The sequence below is a fragment of the Chiloscyllium plagiosum genome, unplaced genomic scaffold, assembly GCF_037043375.1.
Source record: "Chiloscyllium plagiosum isolate Xiang-an unplaced genomic scaffold, Cpla_swu_hap1 HiC_scaffold_10, whole genome shotgun sequence".
In the NCBI taxonomy this organism is placed as follows: Eukaryota; Metazoa; Chordata; class Chondrichthyes; order Orectolobiformes; family Hemiscylliidae; genus Chiloscyllium; species Chiloscyllium plagiosum.
This window is the reverse complement of record NW_028270148.1, coordinates 1,831,638-1,854,548: the sequence shown is the minus strand read 5'-3', so window position 1 is coordinate 1,854,548 and position 22,911 is coordinate 1,831,638. Positions and strand designations below refer to the sequence as shown.

Here is a 22,911-nt window from a genome sequence, read left to right as displayed (position 1 = left end):
GCAGAAGTGACATCATCAATCAGCGTGGGGATGGTAGCTGCATCAGCCGCATGGCTAATGGCGTTTCCGAGGCCAGGGGAATCTTCTGGAATGTTCAAGGAGCGCTGGTTATGGAGCTGGGTAGATAAAAGTTTGTTGTACTTACAGTTTTTGATGTTTGAGATGGAATTGAAATACTGTTTGTTGAGAGTATGAATTCTCCTGAGGATGTAGTACAGAGTGGGTCCTTTGCAATTCTGAGAGAGTGTGGCCCTCAGCTGAGGCAGGGCAGACTGTAGAGAGGTTAGGTACCGGCGCATTGCTGCGAGCGTGGAGCGGAGGATCTTGATGGAGAACCGTTGCTGGTGTTTTTGAATCTGTAATCTGTACTGTTTGTCCTGTTCGGGTCCGAACTCTGCTGGTTTAAAGGTGGTCCGGAGTCCGTGTGGGGTGAGTTGGTTACGGAGACAGGCACTGAGGAAGCAAATGTGGCTGTGATACCGAGTTTGTTTCAGGACATGGTTGAAGAGCTTCAGGGCTGAGGAAATGACCTGGGAGTTGCAATGAGAGAGAGAGACTCCCTGAGATTCTTGTAGAGAGAGGAGGAAAGCTTCTTCAATTACTACTCTCAAGGACCTCCTTTTTAAATTTCTGCCTAGCTCTCCATAATCTCCCTTCAGAATCTCAACTTTTTCCCTTCCTATGTCATTGGTTCCAATGTGGACAATGACCTCTTGCTGGCCCCTCTCATCCTTGAGAACATTCTGCACCCTCTCTGAGACATCCTTGATCCTGGCACCAGGGAAACAACACACCAATCTGCTTTTTCGTTGCTGGCCACAGAAGCGTCTGTCTGTATCTCGAACTAGAGAATCCTCTCACACAATTGGTCTCTTGGACCCCAACGTACCCCTCGTTGCATTAGAACCAGTCTCAATACCAGAAACTTGGCTGTTCGTGCTACGTTCCCCTGAGAATCCATAACCCCTTACATTTTCCAAAACAGCATACCTGTTTGAAATGGGTATCTCCACAAAAGACTCCTGCACTTGCTGCCTACCCCTCTCTTGCCTTTCCTGGAGTTAACCCATCTATGTGACTATATCTGAGACTTTCCTCCCCTTCCTATAACTGCCATCCATCACATACTGTTGCTGTTGTAAATTCCTCATCGCTTCTGTCTCTCCAACCAATCCATTCGATCTGATAAGATTCGCAGCCAGCAACATTTATGGCAGATATAATCCGCAGTAACCCTTAAACTTTCTTTAAACTCCCATATCTGACAAGAAGTACATATCACTCTATTAACGGCCATTTTTGCTCCTTCACAATCTACAGACCCAGAAAATAACACCGTCTCATTCCTCTACAAACACTGTCCCAGGTTAAATTAATAGTTATGGCTTATATTTTAAGTTTAATCAAGAGACATATCTCCAAAAACATATCATCAAGAAAGAACCTACTCTACTCACTACTGCAGATTCTCTGTGTGCCACACTTAAAAGAACGATTAACTTATCTGATTCTGTGCTGTGAACTTCGCCCAACAGTTCCTCCAAGATCAGTTGTTAATTTCACTGTTTGATAGTTTTCCAAGATGCAATCCGATGTCCAGCGATACACGAATTCAAACAGCAAAGGCAGTAACTGTGCAGGTTCTCTCTCTCTCTGTCTCTCTCCCTCTCTCCTGCACTGTCCTCACCATGTGCTTCCTTTGTCTGCTCTTCTCCCTTTTAAAACTGCTGTTGTTTTGACTTTTTTTTCAAAATTCCAAAACAATGCAACAGCATATAAAATGGTAATTGCTGCTCCTGCAATTCGAGGAAATCACCTCCAGCACCAAAAATACCTCAAAAGAAGGAGCAGCTATCACAGCCAGAATTTTTTTCCATCCTCCATCTTGGATTACCCAGAATCCTCTTGCGCTATTCATCAGAGTGAAGTGTGGAGGGGGCAGCATTTGTGCAGTACTGGGGGATTGGGGGCTGGAATTGGAGTGCTGGCAGGGAGGGGGAAGGTGGCTAATAGTACAGATTAAGTTTCGGATTGTGAGAATGGCAGAACAATGGTGTGTCTAACTGCCAAACTGGGAAGGACAGACAGAACATTGGAGTGGGGGGAGGGGAGAGAAGACATGATGACAAAGAATGCAGTAAGTAAAGCTAAAAGAAAGGGAAGGAATGGGCCAGTTCACAATCTGAATGTAATGAATGCAGTATTAAATCCAGAGGGGTGTAAAGTGCCTAGTCTGAAAATGAAGGTGATTTGTCTTCTTGGATGACTGCAATCCACATGTTGTAGGTATACCCATAATGACAATGGTGAGGATTTTCCAGGATTTTGATCCAGCAACACTGAAGGAATGATGATACATCTCCAAGTCAAGATGGTGGGTGACTTAGATGGTACCTTGCAGGTGGTTGTGTTCCTATACATGTGCTGTCTTTGTCCTTCTAGATTGAATTTGTCATGGTTAAGCCTCAGCAAGAACATCGTGTTTGGCTTGGAACAACCATTTTTGGAACATTCATAAAGCTTTGGAGAGATGATTTTTACTATAATAGTACTGGAGATGAGAGACTTCAGATGGACTGAGAGGTTATGGAAGCTTCATTGTTTTTGAAGGAGATGAAGTTAAGGACCTTTTTACTGGATGTATTCAAAATTTCAAAGTGATAGAGTAAATGGTGCAATGGAATTAGAGAGATGATGAGGAGAGTGTTTTTATACAGCAAGTTGTTGTGATCTGGAATATGCTGATTAAAAGAGAGATTCTCTCAAAGTCGCACATACCCTGACTTGGACATATTTCATTGTCCATTCAACTTATATTATATAACTACCTACTTAACACTATCACAATTTGGATGTAGGTTTGCACACTGAGCTGTAAAGTTCTCTTTTCAGACGTGTCGTCACCTTACTAGTTAACATCATCAGTAAGCCTCCGGATGAAGCTATCACAATTTCATTGGTTTTTAATAAGATTTCCAATTAGATCAGAGGAAGAGCCAGATAAACTTGCAAAAAGGATGCATCTGAGAATTGTCTGCATTTTAAAATACTGCAAAAAAGAGCCAAGAAAAATATCAAGGAAGGTAAAATGTCAAAATACAGAGTAAACCAGGACAAAACATAAAGATAAATTGTAAAAACTTCTATAAATAGGTGAAAAGAAAACATTTAACGAAAATAAATGTGGGTCCATTACAAGAAGAATCAGAACAGTATTTATAATTTTTAAATTATTCATTCACATAATATAGACATTACTGGCTAGAAATGAATTTATTACCAATCTCTAATTGCCATTGAGAATGTTGTGGTCATCTTTCTTCCTGAACTGCTACAGTCTTTGGGATGTAGAGGCTCCCATCATGCTGTTAGGGAAGGAGTTCAAGGAGTTTGACCCAACAACATAGGGAACTGTGACATATTTCCAAGTTAGAAAGGTGAATGACTTAGAGGGGGACTTGCAGATTCTCATGTATCTGATATTCTAGTGTCTCAAAATGGTAAAGGTTATAGATTAGATTCCCTACAGTGTGGAAACAGGCCCTTCGGTCCAACAAGTCCACACTGACCCTCCAAACAGTAACCCACCCAGACCCATTTCCCTCTGACTAATGCACCTAACACTATGGGCAATTTCGCATGGCCAATTTACCTGCCCTGCACATCTTTTGGACTGTGGGAGGAAACCGGAGCACCCAGAGGAAACCCATGCAGACTCGGGGAGAATGTGTAAACTCCACACAGTCGCCCAAGGCGGGAATCGAACCTGGGACCCTGGTGCTGTGAGGCAGCAGTGCTAACCACTGAGCCACCATGGGTTTGAAAGTGGCTATGGAGTAACTCTGGGCGAGTTTCTGCATGGCATATTGTAGATAATATACAATGCAGCCTACTTTACTTTGCTGATGTGGAGAATGAATACTAAAAGTGTTACATAAGGTGTTAACCAAGTGGCTGCCAATCAGATGGATGCTTTGTCCCAGATGGTGTCAAGCTTCAAGTGTTGTTAGAGCTGCTCTGATCCAGACAAATGGGGAGTACTTCATCATACTCCTGAGCCTTGTGGACGGTGCACAGGCATTGGGGAGTCAGCAGGTGAGTTACCCACCACAGAGGGCCTAGACTCTGACCAGCTCTTGTAGCCACTGTTTTTATGTGGCTAATCCAGTTCAGGTTCTGGTCAATGGTAACCCTCAGGATGTTGAAGTGGGGGATCAATAATGGTAATCTATTGAATGCCAATGAGCGATGGGTAGATTCTCTCCTTTTGAAGATGGTCATTGCCTGACACTTGTGTGGCACAAATGTTACTTGCCACTTGTCAGCCAAAGTTTGAATGTTGTCCAAGTCATGTGACATTTGTACATGAACTGCTTCAGTATCTGAGGAGTCTCAAATAGTGCTGAATATCATGCAGTCATTAGCAAACATTCCCACTTCTGACCTTGCGATGGAGAGAAGGTCATTGATGAAGTAGCTGAAGATTGTTGGGCCTAGGACACTATTCTGAGGGATTTCTGCAAGATGTTCTCAAGCTGAGATGACTGACCTCCAGCAATGACAACCATCTTCCTCTATGCAGGTTATGACTCCAACCAGTGGAGCGGTTTCCCCTCGATTCCCAGCCTTTGTGGTATCCAGCCATTTCTCAACATTGCATGGAGGGAATTGAATTGGCTAAAGACTGGCATTGCAATGCTAGGGACTTCTGGTGGGTACTGAGATAGATGATCCACTCATAACTTGGGGAATAGGGCATAAGAAAATGGCAGAGAGGTTTCATGAAAGAAAACATTAAATGATGGAAAATCTAACGGCCAGAGTAAACCAAACATTTCATGGTGTTTCTATTGTTTAGTAAAAGTCACCGAAGAAAAATGAATGGTATGTAAAGTAAATAAATCCCCTGGACCTGATGATCAATATCTCAGTGCTGAAAGATGTGACTTTTCGAGGTGTGGGTGTATTGATGATTATCTTTCAAAATTCTATCGACTCTGGTTGGTGCCTGCACATTAGAAAGTGACAAATATAATCCTACTATTTAAGAAAGCAAAGAGTTAGAAAACAGGGAACTACTGACATATTAGTGTGATATAAATACTTTGCATCAGTATTCACAGTAGAAGACACTAATGGCATGCCAATATTACTGTATATTCTGAGGACAAAAGAAGAAGAGCAAGTATATACAATAACCATCACTAGAGCAAAGGTGCTAGGGAAATCAATAGGGCTAAAGACTGACAAATCCCTTGAACCCGAGATGCACCATAGGATGTTAGAAGTAGCTGCAGAGATAGTGGATGCAATGGTCGGCCTTTTCTAGGATTCCTTAAATTCTGGAAATATTTCAGAAGATTGGAAAACTGCCAATCTAACACCTTTAGATAAAAAAGGGAGGGGCATGAAAAACAAATAACTACAGGCCAGTTAGCTTCATGTCTGTTCTTAGGAAAATATCCAAGTCAATTATAAAAGATGTAATATCAGAGCATTTAGAGGTGCATAATATGACCAAGCAGAATCAACATAGCTTCATGATGGGGAAATCATGACTGACAAATTTACTCAATTTTTTTCAAGAAGATAACAAACAGGATTGTTAAAGGGGAAACATTAGATGTAATATATTTGGAATTTCAGAAGGTGTTTGATTTGGTGCCACACATTAGACTACTTAATAAGAGCCCATACTGTTGGAGATAGCATATCAGCATGATGTGATGTTGTGCACTTTGGCAGGAGGAATAGAAGAGCTGAATGTTATTTAAATAGAAAAAGACTGCAGAAAGCTACGGAATTGAGGGATTTGGACATCCTCATCCATGAATCACAAAATGCGAGCATTCAGCAGACATTGGAAAAGCAAGTCAAATATTGGCCCTTATTTCAGAAGAAATAGAATATAAAAGTAGGGAGATTTTACTAAAACTGTACAAGACACTGGTAAGACTGCAGCTGAAATACTGTGAGATAGCTTTGGGTCCTTTCTCTAAGGAAAGACATTGGAGGCAGTCCAAAAAAGTTCAGAGAAAAATGAGAGCAATCTTATTGAAACATACAAAATTCCTAGATGTGAAAATATTACTTCCTATGTAGGACAGTCCAGAACTGGGTGGGTATGATCTCAGAATAAAGGGTCACTCATTTAAGACAGAAATGAGGAGGAACTTCTTACCTCAGAAGGTTCTGAATTTGCAGAATTCTTTACCACAGATTGTCAAGGCTGAGTCATTAAGTCTATTCAAGGCTGGGGTAGACAGATTTTTAATCAATAAGGGAATCGTGGGTAATTGTTAAAAGGCAGGAAAATGGGGTTGAGGGTTAATAGATCAGCCACGATCTCATTGAATGGCAGAGCAGACCCAATGGGCTGAATGGTCTCGTTCCGCTCCTTGGTTTTGTGTTGTTATGTCTTATTTCATTATTATCAAGAATAGAGATTCTGCTAGAACTTTTGATGAAGAATTTTCTTACAAAATACTCAGAAAATGATGGTACAATTGGGCAGAGTCAACCTAGATTTATGAAAGGGAAATCACATTTAATAAACTTGTTGGAGCTTTTTGAATATCTAATCAGAAGAATAGATAAAGGGGAAATGATAGACGTGGTTATGTTTAGAATTCAGAAAAGTTTTGATAAGGTTCAGAACAAGAGGTTAATTATCAAAATTAAAGCACATGGAATTAGGGGGAATGTATTGTCAAGAATTATGAACTAGGCAATTGATAGAAAACAGTTTGGGCATAAATTGGTTATTTTCAGGTTGTGACAAGTGAGGCCAGGCAAGGACCAATGCTTGGGCTATAGCTTTTCAGAATATATGTCAATGATTTAGATGTGGGAATCATATAATACTTCCAAGTTTGCAGATGACATAAAACTAAATGTGAGAAGGTTGCAAAGATACTTCAAAGGGATTTGGAGAGTCTAAATGAATGGGCAAAAATTTGGCAGATGAAGTAGAATGTTGAGAAATGTGAGGTGCCCCACTTTGGCAGGAAAACAGAAAGACAAAGAATTTCTTCAATGGTGAGAGTGGGAGGTGTTGAATTTCGAAGAGATTTTATTTTCCTTGCTCATTGATCACTGAAAGTTAACAAGAAGGCACAGCAGGCATTTAAAAAAATTGTTGGCTTTATTGCAAGAGGATTTGAATATAAAACTAGTGAAATTATGTATTATGTAGAGTCTTGGTATGACCACGTGTAGTATATTCTATGTCGTTTGAACTCCTTGCCGAGGGAAATGGTTTATTTGCCATTGAGGGAGTGCCGCATTAGTTCTGAAAACCACATCCTGGGGTGGAAATATGGTGCTACTAGGAAAGATTAAATGGGCTGGGTGTATATTCTCTGGAGTTTAGAAGTAGAGATAATCTTGGATGCAAGAAAAAGGATTCTCCAGCTGGGAGTCTAGAACTCGGGACACAGTCTTAGAATAAAGTGTGAGACTTTTTGAACTGGGATGAGAAACAATTCTTTTAAACAGAAGGTGTTGAATCTTTGGAATTCTCCATATAGGGGATCATATGGTTCAGACATTCAGTATGGTCAAGGCTGAGATTGATGGATTTATAGATATTGAAGATGTCAAGGCATGCAGTAATAATACGGAAAATGATATTGAGGTAGATGATCAGCTTTGATCTTATTTAATGTTGGAATAATCTTGAAGGGCTGAGTGGCTGATTCCAGCTGCAAGCTTTCCTCGAAGTCCCCCCACTCCATCTTTGCTTGAAACTATATCGCTATTTCTTCAGTATCACTGAGTCAAAATCCTAGAACACATCACTCCAGTTGTAGCAACACCACATGAACCACAGCAGACCAATAAGACAGCTCACCACCACTTCCTCCAGATATTATGGACAAGCAATAAATGTCAGATCCCAATCAGCAAATCCCAAACCCCTGAATGAGTTTTAAAAATGTTCCTCTTTCTCATACTCTAGGCACTGGGAGGAATTGCATGGACTTTTGCTACTTTATTGTTTATTCCTAAAGTTAGGGGATTTGCATAATCTGTAGAATACACAACTTTGGCATGTAATTAGTGGAATGAAGGGCTGCACAACCCATTTTACAACATAATCTACATAAAAATAATCACATCCCAGGAGATTGACTTGGTTTGCAAAAAAGAATGTATTTTCCATCCTTCATTTACATATTGTACAGCTCAATAAATAGGAAAATCTTTGCACAGCCCATGATTGGGTCGCAGACTCATTGAAGCCTTTATGTACAATATTAACTCTTTTATTGATTGCTACATACAGTAAACCGCACAAGGTACATTGCACAGGTTCCTTTCTGGTTCAACAACAGCTTCTTAGAATTGTTATTGTAGATCTATAGACTGCTCCTATATCATACAGCTAAGAATCTTCATTAGGGTTTGCCAATCTATTGATTTTCAGCCTTCTTCTCATGGTCATCTTTGACAATGACATTCCTGAAGAGAGTCAGAAGTGGCTTTTGATCTCTCTCATCCCAAGACTTCATAAAGCCTCCATAACGCTTGTCTTTCAGTGGTACACTCCATCGGAAGTGGCCAAAATTGTAATCTTCCTCATCTTTTTTCGCCTCTTGTTCAGGGAAGCCATTGTCCATGTTTTCCTGGCGCACATCTTCAGTGTTTAGAAACTGCAATGGCTGGAGATGCATACCGTCAGGACCTAAACTCTGTGGTCCCCTGCCCCACCTGAAATGGTTCATTTTGTAATTCTTCTTCTCTTTCTTCTTGAGATCTTCCAGCATCTCCTCTTCACCTACTTCAGTAGGCTTTACTGGGTAGTCAAAATCAACAGATGCTTCACGCTTCAGTTCAGGACTCATGTTCTCCAATGAATCATCATCAAAGCTATTTGGGTAGACTTTAATAGGCCTCTTCTTCCTGCCCATTGGCTTCCCCCAGCGAAAATGTTCCATAGAGTAGGATCTCTTATCATCCTCCCTAGGAAATGGAATTTCCATCTCCTCACCTTCTATCTGAGAGGTCTGGGACTCTATAGCAGGGAGGTTATTCAGGAATGCCAGAACAGGTTCATCTTCTCGTTTGTTGTCTGAAATCTCAGTGTTATTGCCTCTTTTTTTCCCAAATTTATTCCAGCGGAAATGGCCCATAACATAATTCCTGATGCTTTCTTCAATTGGCTGCAGGTGGCCATTTCCAGGATAGATTGGAGATTCGAGGGTCTTGTCCACTTTGCAGGCTTCAATACATTCCTGTGAAGAACAAATGGAAGATGAATTGTTACTTCCATGCACACATTTTTGATATACCTTGACTTGAACTCAGAGTTTGTCAAAATATCATATTCAGTGCTGGCCTCATGGATTCACAAAACTGGAACAGTGTAGAAGGAGGCCCCATGTGCCATCATGTCTGCAACAACTCTCCAAATGAACAGCTCACTTTGTTCCATTAGACTGCTTTCTCCTGTTAACCCTGCACATAATTCCTTTTCAAATAGCCATCTAATTCCCTCTTGAATACCTACATTGAGTCATAGATTTATAGTCATAGAGATGTACAGCACGGAAACAGACCTTCAGGCCAACTCTTGCATGTTGATCAGATATCCTAAATTAATCTAGTCCCATTTGCCAGCACTTGGCCCTCATCCCTCGAAACCTTTCCTATTCAATATCCATCCAGATGCCTTTTAAATGTAATTGTACCAGCCTCCACCACCTCGTCTGACAGCTCATTCCATATACGTACCACCCCCATCTGCATGAAAAAAATGACCCTTAGGTCCCTTCTAAATCTTTCACCTCTCACCTTAAACCTGTTCTGGATTCTCCTACCCTGGGGAAAGGACCTTGACTATTCATCCTATCCATGCCCCTCATAATTTTATAAACTTCTATAAAAGCTTCCAATAATCCAGGGAAAATAGACCCAGTCCTAGTTAGCCTCTCCCCATAGCTTAAACGTCCCCTCCAACCCTGCAACATCCTTGTAAATCCTTCTCAAGTTTCATAACATCTTTCCTATATCAGGAAGACCAGAATTAAACACAATATTCCAAAAGTGGCCTAACCAATGTCCTGTACAGTGGCAACATGACCTCCCAACTCCTGTACTCAATGCATTGATCATTAAAGGCAAGTGTACCAAACACCTTCTTCATTATCCTGTCCACCTGTGACTCCACTTTCAAGGAACTATGAACCTGCACCTGAAAGAACCTATCTCCATCACAACCTCAAAGCATTCCAGAATTGAAACACTGGCTGCGTGATAAAAACATTTCCTGTTATCATTTTTGTTTTATTCACTAGTTATTTTAAATCTGTGTCCTCTGATTCTCAATCCTTTTATGAATGGTAATGGTTTCTCCCAATCTACACTGTTCGGGCCCACCAGGATTTTGAAAACTTCTATCAAATCGCCTCTCTCTAGCGAAAACATTTTCAGCTTTTCGGATTGCTCATCATTGAAATTCCATATCCGTGCAAATGCTATCATGGTCTCTTCTGCACTTCTCCAATGTGATCACAATCTTCTTAAAGTATGGTGCACAGATCTGGGTGCAATCTCCAGCTGAGGTCAAATTAGTGTTTTAACAACAGAGGTCGCAGCACTGATCCTTGCAGAACACCATTGATCACAAACTTCCAGTCAGAAAAACACCCCTCCGCAAGTATCTTCCATGACCAAGCCAATTTGGTATCCAACTTGCCAACTCACCATAAATTCCCTGCAATAAAGGGGCCTAATATTGTTATCACTAGACTATCAATCCAGAAATTCAGATAATGTTCTGGGGACCTGGGTTTGAATGGCAGATGGTGGAATTTAAATTCAGTTTAAAAAATCTGGAATTAAAAATCTACTGATGACCATGAAATTATTTGTTGATTGTCAGAAAAACTCTTTTCATTCACTGATGTCCTTCGGAGAAGGAAATCTATCATCCTCACCTTGTCTGGCTTACATATGACTCCAGACCCACAACAATGTGATTGAGTTATAATTGTCTTCTGAAATAGTGTGGCAAACCATTCAACTATATGAATCGCTTCAAAGTCTCAAGAAAGAAATAAAACCAAATGGACCACCTGGCATCAACCAAGGCACTGGAAAAAACAAAGGCCGAAACAGCATTGTCCACCTTGCAAAGTCCTCCTTATTAACATCTGGGAGCTAATGCCAAAATTGGGAGGGACTAGTCAAACAACAGCCCGACACTGTCATACTCATGGAAGCATATCTTACAAACAATGTTGCAGCCACCACTATCACCATTCCAGGATACGTCCTGTCCAGACAGATCCAGCAGAGGTAGTGACACTATGGCATACAGTAGGAGGGAGTTGTCCTGGAGTGTTCAACATTGACTCCAGACCCCAAGAAGTCTCATGGTTTCAGGTTAAACATGGCAAGGTAACCTCCTGTTGAACAATACTTGGAGGAAGCACTAAGGATGGCATGAGCACAAAATGTACATTCCGTGGGGAATTTCAATGTCCGTTACCAAGAGTGGCTCAGCAGCAGCACTACAGATCAAGCTGGCCGGGTCCTCAAGTACATAGCTGCTTTACTGGGTCTGCAACAGATGGTGAGGGAACCACAAGAAGGAAAAATATACTTGGCCTTGAAATAACTCCACAAAGGCTGGTATTCTGTCACCAAGTCACCCTTTACACATGCAAGGCATTTGACACTTGTCCAGCTTTGTCAGAGCCTGTGAACAAAACCCCTAACACTTCTGTTTATATCTGGGGTGGGGCTCCATTATTGAACCAGGTTCAATCAAGGAACTCCTATTCTATGAGGTCCGGCTGGCTAATCTCATTATAATCACTACGTCCCTCCTCTATAAGTCCAGGGACATGGGCCTGTTCTTTTTCTTGTAACCTCTCCTGGGGTGTTTTCACACTGGGTCCAGTTCCTCTGCCCCAGCCTTGATACAGGTGGCATGTACCAGACCGTGCCACCCCTGTTGCACCAGGATTGCCTTGGAAGAAATTCAACCTCTTCTTCAGGTGGTAAAGGCCTTGAGGCTGCAACACCGACTGTGTCCATCTCAGACTCTAAAGTTTCTTCGCGCTAGGCAGAGAGGTGTACCTTACAGGTTCTAACAGCCTTTCCAGCTGTTCTGAAGGACCGGATATGTTTTGTTCCTGCCCCATTTGCGAGCTTGCACCTTTCGTGTGGTTCACATGCTTGTTCAGAGCGCATAATCTACTCGAACTTTATACTTCACAGAGCCTGAACTCACATTGAACATGTCTCTTGCTTAGAAGAGTCTTGAGTCCAGTATTGGCATTCCTAATGTCCGTTCACTTACTGTCCCCTCCCCCCCCCCACCTCCCTCAAGTCCAAGAAGATTAGATTTCTCCTCATTAGAATTTTTGATGGAGCTATCCTGTAGTTGCATAAGGGCTAATCAAATAATCAAACGGAGACCAGGTCAGTTTCATATCGAGTGAAGCTGTAGACTGTCTCTTTAAGTCTGCCTTCAAAGTTTGGTCTGCTGTTTCTACCAGACCACTGGATTATGGATGGTTTGGAACTGTCCTTTACTACAATCAATGGGAACTGAACCAGCTGCTTCTTATACATGATCAGAACCAAAGTTGTACTCTTAATCTAAAAAAACGTTCCCTGATGTATGTTCTCAGTCTAACCAAAGTCTTACGCACACTGAAAGGTTGGAGTGCAGAGTGAATTTTGTTAAAGACTGATTCTGTGATCACTGATACAGCCACACCAGCATCAAGCTCCATTAGAACCCGGTGACCATTTAACCAGATGTTTATCTTGATTGGATGTTGCTGAGCAATTTAACTGCTCCAAACCAGCTGTAGGTGGGCTTTTCAGTCTCCTGGATACCAGCCTATGAGTTCCCTGACTCAGTCCAGGTCTGGTCAGACTCCTTTACTGTCTCGAGTCCACGTAGCACTGCACCTATAATGCTGTGAGGGGCAGGATCCTGAAGAAAAGGTTAACCATTTGGCTGAGACTTGGCTTTGCTTTGGTGTTTTGCTATTGGCTGACATGGAGTCCCTCTGTTTAGGATATGTCCAGAGTGAGGCTGGGCAATTGCCTTTGTTCAAGTGATGTCCCCCAAGGTCAGTCAAGGAGGGTGTCCCCTTCCATCAGTGTACCCTGTAATTCATATGCTCCACTTGCTGCCTTTTCCAATGACAAAGCCAGTTGTAGTGTCTGTCTGAATTCCAGCTGGGCTTCAGCAATAGGCACTTTTGTAAGGTTGTAGTATTCATCCCACAAACTGAACAGTCTCTCAGCATCTCATTCAGATCAAACCAAAGTCACATGCCTCTGCCAATCGACAGAACCTTATCAAAAATCCAGACACTGATTTCCCTGGTTCTCAATCTGCCAAATAAAATCAATTTTGTTTCAGAATTAGAGGAGGTTTAGGGTTGTAATATTCCTTAGCTAAATCCATCAACTCTTGAAAGGTTTTAGTATCCAGTGCCTCAGGAAAAAGTTTAGCTCCTAATAACCATAAAAAGCAGCAGGCACACATGCTGTCAGGAGAATTACTCATTGCTTTTCATCTTCCCCAATGTCATTTGCCCGGAAAAAATAACTCATCTTTCCACAGACTGGGCCAAGTCTTCGACAGCAGGTTCAAACAAGTCAAGCTTTTCAAATAATAACATGATGCCAGAAATGCTTACCACAACTCAAAGATGACTGTTGCAAGTGAATTTCTTCAGGAATGTATTTTTTCTCTTGTCACCACTGAAATAATTTCATAGAGGCTAGTATCCTATCACCAAGTCACCCTTTATTGACACAAGCACAGTTCTTGATACTGGTCCAGCTTCATCACAGCCAGCTCTCAGAGTGAACAGAACCTCTGATATTTCTGTTTATATCTGTCAGGTAGGGTATCGTGATTGTTCTAGGCTAATAGCCCCAACTCTCAGAGTCATAATCTTTGAGGGACACCTGGCATCCATGAGGCGCTGTGGGTCATCAACAGCAGCAGAATTGTACTTGAGCACAATCTGCAACCTCATGGCCCGGTATATCCCCCACTCAAGCCAGGGGATCAACCCTGGTTCAATAGAGTATGAAGAACACATCCCAGGAGCAGCACCAGCCATACTTGAAAATGAGGTGTTAACCTGTTAAAGCTACCAAATAGGACTACTTGCATGCCAAACAGCTTAAGCAGCAAGTGATGGACAGAGGTAAGTGATCCTACAACCAACGGGATCAGATCTATGTTCTGCAGTCCTGCCACATCTAGTCATGAATGTGCTCGACAACTAAACAAATCACTGGAGGAGGAGCCCAGCACATCAGTGCAAAAGATAAGGCTGAAGATTTCACAGCAATCTTCAGCCAGAACTGCCAAATGGATGATCCATCCTGGCCTCCTCCCATGGTACCCAACATCACAGATACCAGTCTTCAACCAATTCAATTCACTCCCCATGACATCAAGAGATGGTTGGAGACAATGGATACTGCAAAGGCAATGGGCTCTGAGAATATTCCAGCAATAGTACTGTAGATATGTGCTCCAGAACTTGCCACTCCTTAGCCAAGCTATTCCAACACTGGCATCTACCCGACAATGTGGAAAATTGTCCAGGTATATCCTGTACATAAAAAGCAGGACAAATCCAACACAACTAAATACCGCCCCATCAGTCTACTCTCAACCATCAGTAAAGTGATGGAAGGTGTCAATCAATAGTGCTATCAGCACCTGTTCAGCAATAGCCTGCTCAGTGATGCCCAGCTTGGGTTCCACCAGGGACACTCAGCTCCTGACCTCATTACAGCCTTGGGTCAAACATGGACAAAAGAGCTGAATTCTCGAAGGGAGGTGAGAGTGACAATCCTTGACATCAAGGCTGAATTTGATTGATTGTGGTATCAAGGAGCCCTTGCAAAACTGGGATCACTGGGCCTCAGGAATAAACTCTCTATCAGTTGGAGTCATGTCTGGCACATAGGAAGATGATTCTGGTTGATGGAAGTCAGTCACCTTAGCTCCAGGACATTTCTGCAGGAATTCCTCAGGGTAGTGACCTCAGCCCAACTATCTTCAGTTGCTTCATCAATGATTTTCCTCCATCATAAGGTCAGAATTGGAGATGTTCACCAATGGATGTGCAATGTTCAGTATCATTTGTGACTCCTCAGAAACTGAAGCAGTACATGTTCAAATGGAACAAGATCTGGACAATGTCCAGGTTTGGGCTGACAAGTGGCAAGGAACATTCACGCCACACAAATGCTAGGTAATGCCCATCATCATTTAGAGACAATCTAACCACTGTCACTTGATATTCGATGATGTTCCCATCACTGAGTCTCCCAGTATCAACATCTTGGGAGCTACCATTGATCAGAAACTCAACTGGACTCGTCACATAAACACAGTGACTACAAGAATAGGTCAGAGACTAGGAATACTGTGGTGAGTATCATAGAATCCCTACAGTATAGAAACAGGCCCTTCAGCCCTCAAAGTCCATACCGACCCTCTGAAGAGTACCCCACCCAGTCCCATTCACCCAACTCAATTACTCTACATTTCCCCTGACTAATGCACCTAACCTACATATCCCTGAACACTATGGGCAATTTAGCACAGCCAATTCACCTACCTGCACATCTTTGGATTGTGGGATGAAGCCGGAGCACCCAGAGGAAACCTACGTAGACACGGGGAGAATGTGCAAACTCCACATAGACAGCCACCTGAGGCTGGGATCAAACCCGGGTCCTGGATGCTGTGAGGCAGCAATGCTAACCACTAAGCCACTGTGCTCCTGATTCCCCAAAACTCATGCATTATCTATAAAGCAAAAGTGTGATGGAATACTCTCCACTTGCTTGAATGAATGCAACTCCAACAACGCTCAAGGAGCTTGACACCATCCAAGACAAAGCAGCCACTTGATTGCCGTGACATCCACAAACATACACGGTGTCTACCACCAATGCTCAGTAGTAGCACTGTGTACTATCAACAAGATGCACTTCAGAAATTCACCAAACTTCCTCAAATAACACCTTCCAAACCCACAACCACTTCCATCTCGAAGGACGAGGGCAGCAGATACATGTGAACACTACCTTCAAGTTCCCCTCCAAGCCACTCACCATCCTGACTTGGAAATCTATCATTATTCCTTCACTGTCACTGATGAAGGTCCTAGAATTCCCTCCTTCAGGGCATTGTGTGTCATTCCACAGCAGGTGGACTGCAGTGATTCAAGAAGGCAGCTCACCACCACCTTCTCAAGGGGCAACTAGAGATGGGCAGTAAATGCTGGCTAGCTGATGACGCCAACATCCCACAAATGAATAATCTTAAAAAATTGACTTTCTGGACCAGCCTATCATGAGGGACTTTGTCAAATACTTCAGTAAGGTAATGTAAACACCATCTACTGCCTAACCCTCATTAATCAATTTCATCACTTCCTCAAAAACCTTGATATTATTGTGAGATAAGGCCTCCTCTGCATAAAGGAGAAAGTGAGGACTGCAGATGCTGGAGTACCGGAGTTGAAAAATGTGGTGCTGGAAAAACACAAGCAGGCCAGGCAGCATCCGAAGAGCAGGAAAATCAACGTTTAAGGGCTTATGCCCGAAACGTCAATTCTCCTGCTCCTCGGATGCTGCCTGGCCTGTTGTGTTTTTTCCAGCACCACATTTTTAAACTCCTCTGCATAAATTCATGCTGACTATTCCTAATAAGTCTATTTTTAGATTAGATTAGATTAGATTAGATTACTTACAGTGTGGAAACAGGCCCTTCGGCCCAACAAGTCCACACCGACCCGCCGAAGCGTAACCCACCCATACCCCTACATTTACCCCTTTACCTAACACTACGGGCAATTTAGCATGGCCAATTCACCTGACTTGCACATCTGGAGGAAACCGGAGCACCCGGAGGAAACCCATGCAGACACGGGGAGAACGTGCAAACTCCACACAGTCAGTCGCCTGAGGCGGGAATTGAACCCGGGTCTCTGGCGCTGCGAGGCAGCAGTGCTAACCACTGTGCCACCGTGCCGCCCACAAATGCAAGTCAATCTTGTCCCTAAAAATCATCTCCAATAATTTCCCTCGCAATGATGTGAGGCTCACTGGCCTATAATTTCCTGGATTATCTTTATTGCTCTTCAAGAACAAAGGAACAATATTGGCTACGCCCCAGTCTTTTGGGAACTCACCTGTGGTTAAAGAGGACACAAAGATCTCTGTCAAGGCCCCACAAATCTCCTCCCTTGCCTCCTTCATTATTTTGGGATAGATCCAATCAGGCCCTGGGGATTTATCTATCTTAATATTTTTCAACACACTCAACACTTACTCCTTAATGTCAACAAGCCCTTATCTAAATTCATCATCACCCATGTCCTTCTCCTTGGTGAACACCGATGCAAAGGACTCATTGAGAACCTCATCCACCTCCTCTGGCTCCACACATAAATTCCCTCCTTTGTCCTTCCCTAATTACCCTTTTACTCCTAACATACATATGAAATGCCTTGGGATTCTCCTTAATCCAATTTGCCAAAGATATTTCATGGTTCCTTCTACCCCCCTAATTTCGTTTTTTACATTCTTTTCTGCTTCCTTTATACTCAAGTACCTGGTTTGATTTCAGTTTCCTAAACCTTACATATGCTTCCATTTTCTTTTTAACTAAACTTAGATCTCTCAGCACCCAAGATTCTCAAATCTTGCCATCTTTATCTTTCATCCTCAGAGGAACATGTAAGTCCTGAACTCTGGTCAACTGGCTTTTAAAGGATTCTGACATGTCAGATGTGGATTTATCTTCAAACAGCTAGCCCCAATCCAATTTTTCCAGTTACTGCCTCATAATGTCATAATTAACCCGCCCCCATATTAGCACTTTCACCCAAGAAGCAATCTTCTCTTTTTCCATAACTATCCGAGACCTAATGGAATTATGACCACTATTCCCAAAATGCTATCCCTCTGAAACTTTGATCACCTAGCCCAATATGGCTAATATGGCTCCTTCCCCGTTGGACTATCCATATGTTGTTTCAGGAATTTTTCCTGGATGCGTCTAACAAATTCTACCCCATCTACATCCCTGGTATTAAGGGAGTCTCAGTGAATATTGGAGGAATTAAAATAAGCCACTACAACAACACTGTTGTTTTTACATTTTCTATGTCCTGTCTATATTTCTGTTCCTCTATCTCCTGCTGCCTAATGGGAAGCCAAGAATATAATTCCATAATCGTGATAGCACCTTTCTTATTCCTAACTTCTACCAATATTGTCTTGCTGGATGAACCCTGCAAGAAGTCTACTCTTGATTCTCACCTTAACTCCCTCCCCCCCCCATTCCATCCCTGTCTATCCAACCTGAAACATTTAAACTGTTGAACATTGAGCTGCCAGTCCAGTCCTTCTCTTATTCTGGATTAGTGGTGCTGGAAGAGCACAGCAATTCAGGCAGCATCCGAGGACAGGCAAAATCGACGTTTCGGGCAAAAGCCCTTCATCAGGAATAAAGGCAGAGAGCCTGAAGCGTGGAGAGATAAGCTAGAGGAGGGTGGGGGTGGGGAGAGAGTAGCATAGAGTACAATAGGTCAGTGGGGAAGGAGATGAAGGTGATAGGTCAGGGAGGAGAGGGTGGAGTGGATAGGTGGAAAAGGAGCTGGGCAGGTCGGATAAGTCCGGACAAGTCAGGGGATCGAGTTGCTGGAGGTTAGAAACTAGGATGAGGTGGGGGAAGGGGAAATGAGGAAACTGTTGAAATCCACATTGATGCCCTGGGGTTGAAGTGTTCCGAGGCGGAAGATGAGGCGTTCTTCCTCCAGGCGTCTGGTGGTGAGGGAGCGGCGGTGGAGGAGGCCCAGCACCTCCATATCCTCGGCAGAGTGGGAGGGGGAGTTGAAATGTTGGGCCACAGGGCGGTGTGGTTGATTGGTGCGGGTGTCTCGGAGATGTTCCCTAAAGCGCTCTGCTAGGAGGCGCCCAGTCTCCCCAGGCCTTCTCTTAACCAAGTTTCTGGAACAGCTGCCACAATATTGTTCCATGTACTAGTCAAGCAAGAAGGAATTTTGGTTGATGAGTGATTTTGTGACTGGAGGGCAGTATCCATTGGGTTCTGTAAGGCATATATTGGGTCTCCTGCTTTTTGTGGTTTCTATTAATGGTATGTGGTCCAACATAGGAGAAATAACTAATAAGTTTGCAGACAATTCAGAAATTGACCATGTGGTTGATAATGAGGAAAAGATCTGAAGATTTCAGGAAGATATCAATGGACCTAACGGACAAAAGTAATGTATTTAGAGAAGGTTAGCAAGACAATGGAGTCCTCTATAAATTGTTGATATTGACACCGGTCGAGAGGCAGAGACCTTGGAATGAATATCCAAAGATCCCTGAAGGGCGTATGTGGCTGTGTGAAATATGAGCAGAAATTGAAGCCATTCAAACTTTTGAATGTGCTCTTTGTATCAGTCTCCACAGTACAGGACACCAATAGCATTCAAAAATAAGCAAAATAATTAAGAGGCGAAAGGAGCAAGGAAGAAATATACTTGAAGATACTAAAGATACTTGAAACTAAACAGCAGAGTCAGTCAGCAGTGAAGGTCCACTGCCTAGTCAGACAGCTGTGCAGGTTTACTGCTCCATTTGTTTCAGCTGCCATGTGCTCCCTGCTTTGTCGCTCTTTCTGCTTTTTAAATTGCTGTTATTTTGATCATTTTCCCCTAAAGTTCTAAAACAATGCAATGGCTTTTATAAAACAGTAATTACTGCTCTTAGAATTTGAGGAAATCAGCTCCAACACTGAAAATACCTCAAAAAAGGAACAGCTCTTACAGATACAATTATTTCCTGTCCTCCATCTTGGATTAACCAGAATCTTTACTCCAATTCATTGAGAAAATGAGATAGATAAAGGAGTAAATGTAGAACTTATGGATGGGTTTAGTTGAGGGAAACATGGGCTTTCAAAGCAAGAGGATAAGGCAGCATTACAGGGCAGCTATTTGGACAATGACACCTGGAGTGGAACAAGAAGTGACAGTGTATAATGTAGAAAAACAGTAGTAAACAGAATATAAAGGGGAAAAAGTGGTCAAAAAGGCAAAATTAATGGCTGTTGAATGCACAGAGTATTTGGAACAAAATTATTGAATAATCAGCGTAAATATGGACTAAGTAATATAATCTTATAGCCATAACAGAGACATGTTTACAAGTAGACCAAAGATGAGAAGTAAATATTCAGGTACAGACAGGAAATAAAAAATAGTGAGGTAGCATTGTTGGTACTGAATAGGTTAAAAATTATAGCAAGAAATGATCTTGAAAGACATAAAATCCATATGGTTAGAGGTTAAGAAATAAAATAGGAAAGAAGACACTGGTATGAGTAATCTATAGGACCCTAAACAGTAGCTATATGGTGGGACAGAGAATACATCAGGAGATAATGAGAGTGTGTGAGAAATGCAGTTCATTAATCATGTGTGATTTTAATCTTCATGTCTTTGTAGATTGAGACAGTCAGATTGGCAGAGGAAGCCATTAGGAAGAATTCATCCAGTGTGTTCAGGAATGTTCAGGACCATGTCCGAGAACAATGTATTGTGGATCCACTGTGAGATCAGACTATTTTGTCTGTGGTGTGATGTGTAATGAGGCAGGTTTAATAAATATTAATGAAAAAGATCTCCTCTAAAACTCTGACCATGGCATGGTGCAATTTAGCATTCAGTTTGAGAGGAAGGAAGTTGTGCATCTTAAATAAAGGTAATTACAAAGGAATGGTGGCACAGCTGGCTAAAGTGGACTGGGAAAGAAGTCAAGCAGCAAAGTCAGTTGAGACATTATGGTAGATGTTTAAGAAAATAGTTCATAGCGTTCAAAAAAGACATATTCCAATGAGGAAGAAGGATTTTAGAAAGGGTATAAGCCAACCATGGTTAACCAGGGAAATTAAGAATTGTATAAGGATGATTTTTTTTAAAAAAAACACATTAAATATGTAAAGATTAATAATAAGCAAGAGGATTAAGAGAGTTTTAAAAGCTACCAAAAAATGACTGAAAAAGAATTTGAGGGTAAACTTGCAAGTAATATTAAGGCAGACAGCAAGAGCTCAGAGTCATAGAGTCCTGCGGCATGGAGACAGGCCCTTTGGCCCAAACTGCTCCACGCCGACCAAATTTTCCCTCAACGCTACCTCAATTTCCCTGCACTTGGCCCATACCCTTCTGATCCTTTCCTATTCATGTATTTGTCCAAATGCCTTTTAAATGTTGTTAATGTACCCACCCCAACCACTTCTGCTGGCAGCTCATTCCATATGCATACCACCCTCTATGTAAAAGAGTTGGCCCTCAAATTCCCTTTTATTCTTTCCCTTCTAACCTTAAACTGATGCCCTCTAGTCCTCAAATCCCCAACCCTGGGAAAAAGACTGAGTGTATTCACCCTATCCATGCCTCTCATGATCTTATACATTTCTATAAGAACCCTCCTCAGTCTCCTATGCTCTAAAGAAAAACCTCCCAGCTTGTCCAACTTCTCCCGATAGCTCAGACCATTGAGTCCAGGCAACATCCTTGTAAATTTCTTCTTATAACAAGGTGACCAAAACTGAACACAATGCTCCAAGTGCAGCCACACCAATGTCCTGTCTAACTGCAACATAACTTCCCAACTCCTATACTCAATTGCCTGACTGATGAAGGCCGGTGTTCCAAAGCCGTCTTCACTGCCCTGTCTACCTGTGACTCCACTTTCAGAGATCTGTGCACCTGAACTCCATGGTCTCTCTGTTCCATTACACTTCTTAAGGCCCTACCATTCACTATGAAACTCCTACCTTGATTTGACTTTCCAAAATGCAAGACCTCACACTTATCTATATTAAACTCCATTTGCCATTTCTCGGTCCACTTCCCCAGCTGATCAAGGTCCTGCTGCAATTTCTGACAACCTTCCTCACTATCCACAATCCTGCCTATTTTAGTGTCATTAACAAACTTACTAATCATACCTTGGACATTCTCATCCAAATCATTGATATAGATAACAACCAGTTACCTTTAAATAACTAAAAGGAAGAGACAAGCTAACGTAAACATAGGCTCCTTAGTGATTGAGGGGCATCAGGTTTTAGAGAAGAAGATATTAATAGTTCTCCAAAATTACTAAATATTCTGTACATCCTTGTTTACTTTGATCTGCCTGTACTGCTCGTAAATAAAGTTTTTCACTGTGCTTCGGTATATCAATAAATCAGACTGAACATGGTTTTATGAAATGGGAATCATACCTGACAAATTTACTATAACTCTTTGAATGGGTAACAAGTTGGATATGGAGAAGCAGTGGGTGTAATATATTTGGATTTTCAGAAAGCATTTGATAAGGGGCCACACATTAGACTATTTAACAAGAGCATGGCTAGGCGGTAGACTAATTCATATTTGATTTGATTTATTATTGTCACATGTATAAAGAAACAGTGAAAAGTATTGTTGTGCATGCTAACTTGACAAATCATGCATTACACAAGAACATCAGCATAACAGAACCGAATGCAGAATATATTGTAGCCATAGAAAAAGTGCAAAGAAAAATCTATATGTATATGTGAAGGTCTGGTAACTGTTGGCATGTAATTTCACACTTTTTAATGTATTTGATTTATTTATTTTCACATGTATCTTGTTACAAAATACAGTGAAATTTGTTGTATAGTGTTGCCACTCTCTGGCACCATCTTAAAACACAGAAAAATAAACCAAAGCATAGAACATAAAGGCAGAAAAATGAAGAAATAAAGAAAGTGTTCACCTTTACGGTCCTTCTTGTTAAGTGTTCAGTCATGCGCTTGGTAGCCAGGCATGAGTCCAGGTGGCATGGTGG

General features: G+C 42.0%; 1 protein-coding gene across 1 annotated transcript in view; it reads right to left on the bottom strand.

Annotated features, from left to right (window-relative positions):
- Positions 1-7,474: 7,474 nt before the first annotated feature.
- pomca (proopiomelanocortin a) overlaps positions 7,475-22,911 on the bottom strand; it is a 39,754-nt gene continuing 24,317 nt past the window's right edge. Inside the window, exon 3 of the mRNA XM_043695221.2 lies at positions 7,475-9,236. Within this exon, the coding sequence (XP_043551156.1) occupies positions 8,415-9,236 (822 nt within the window). The 3' untranslated portion in view covers positions 7,475-8,414. The remainder of the gene's footprint in view (positions 9,237-22,911) is intronic.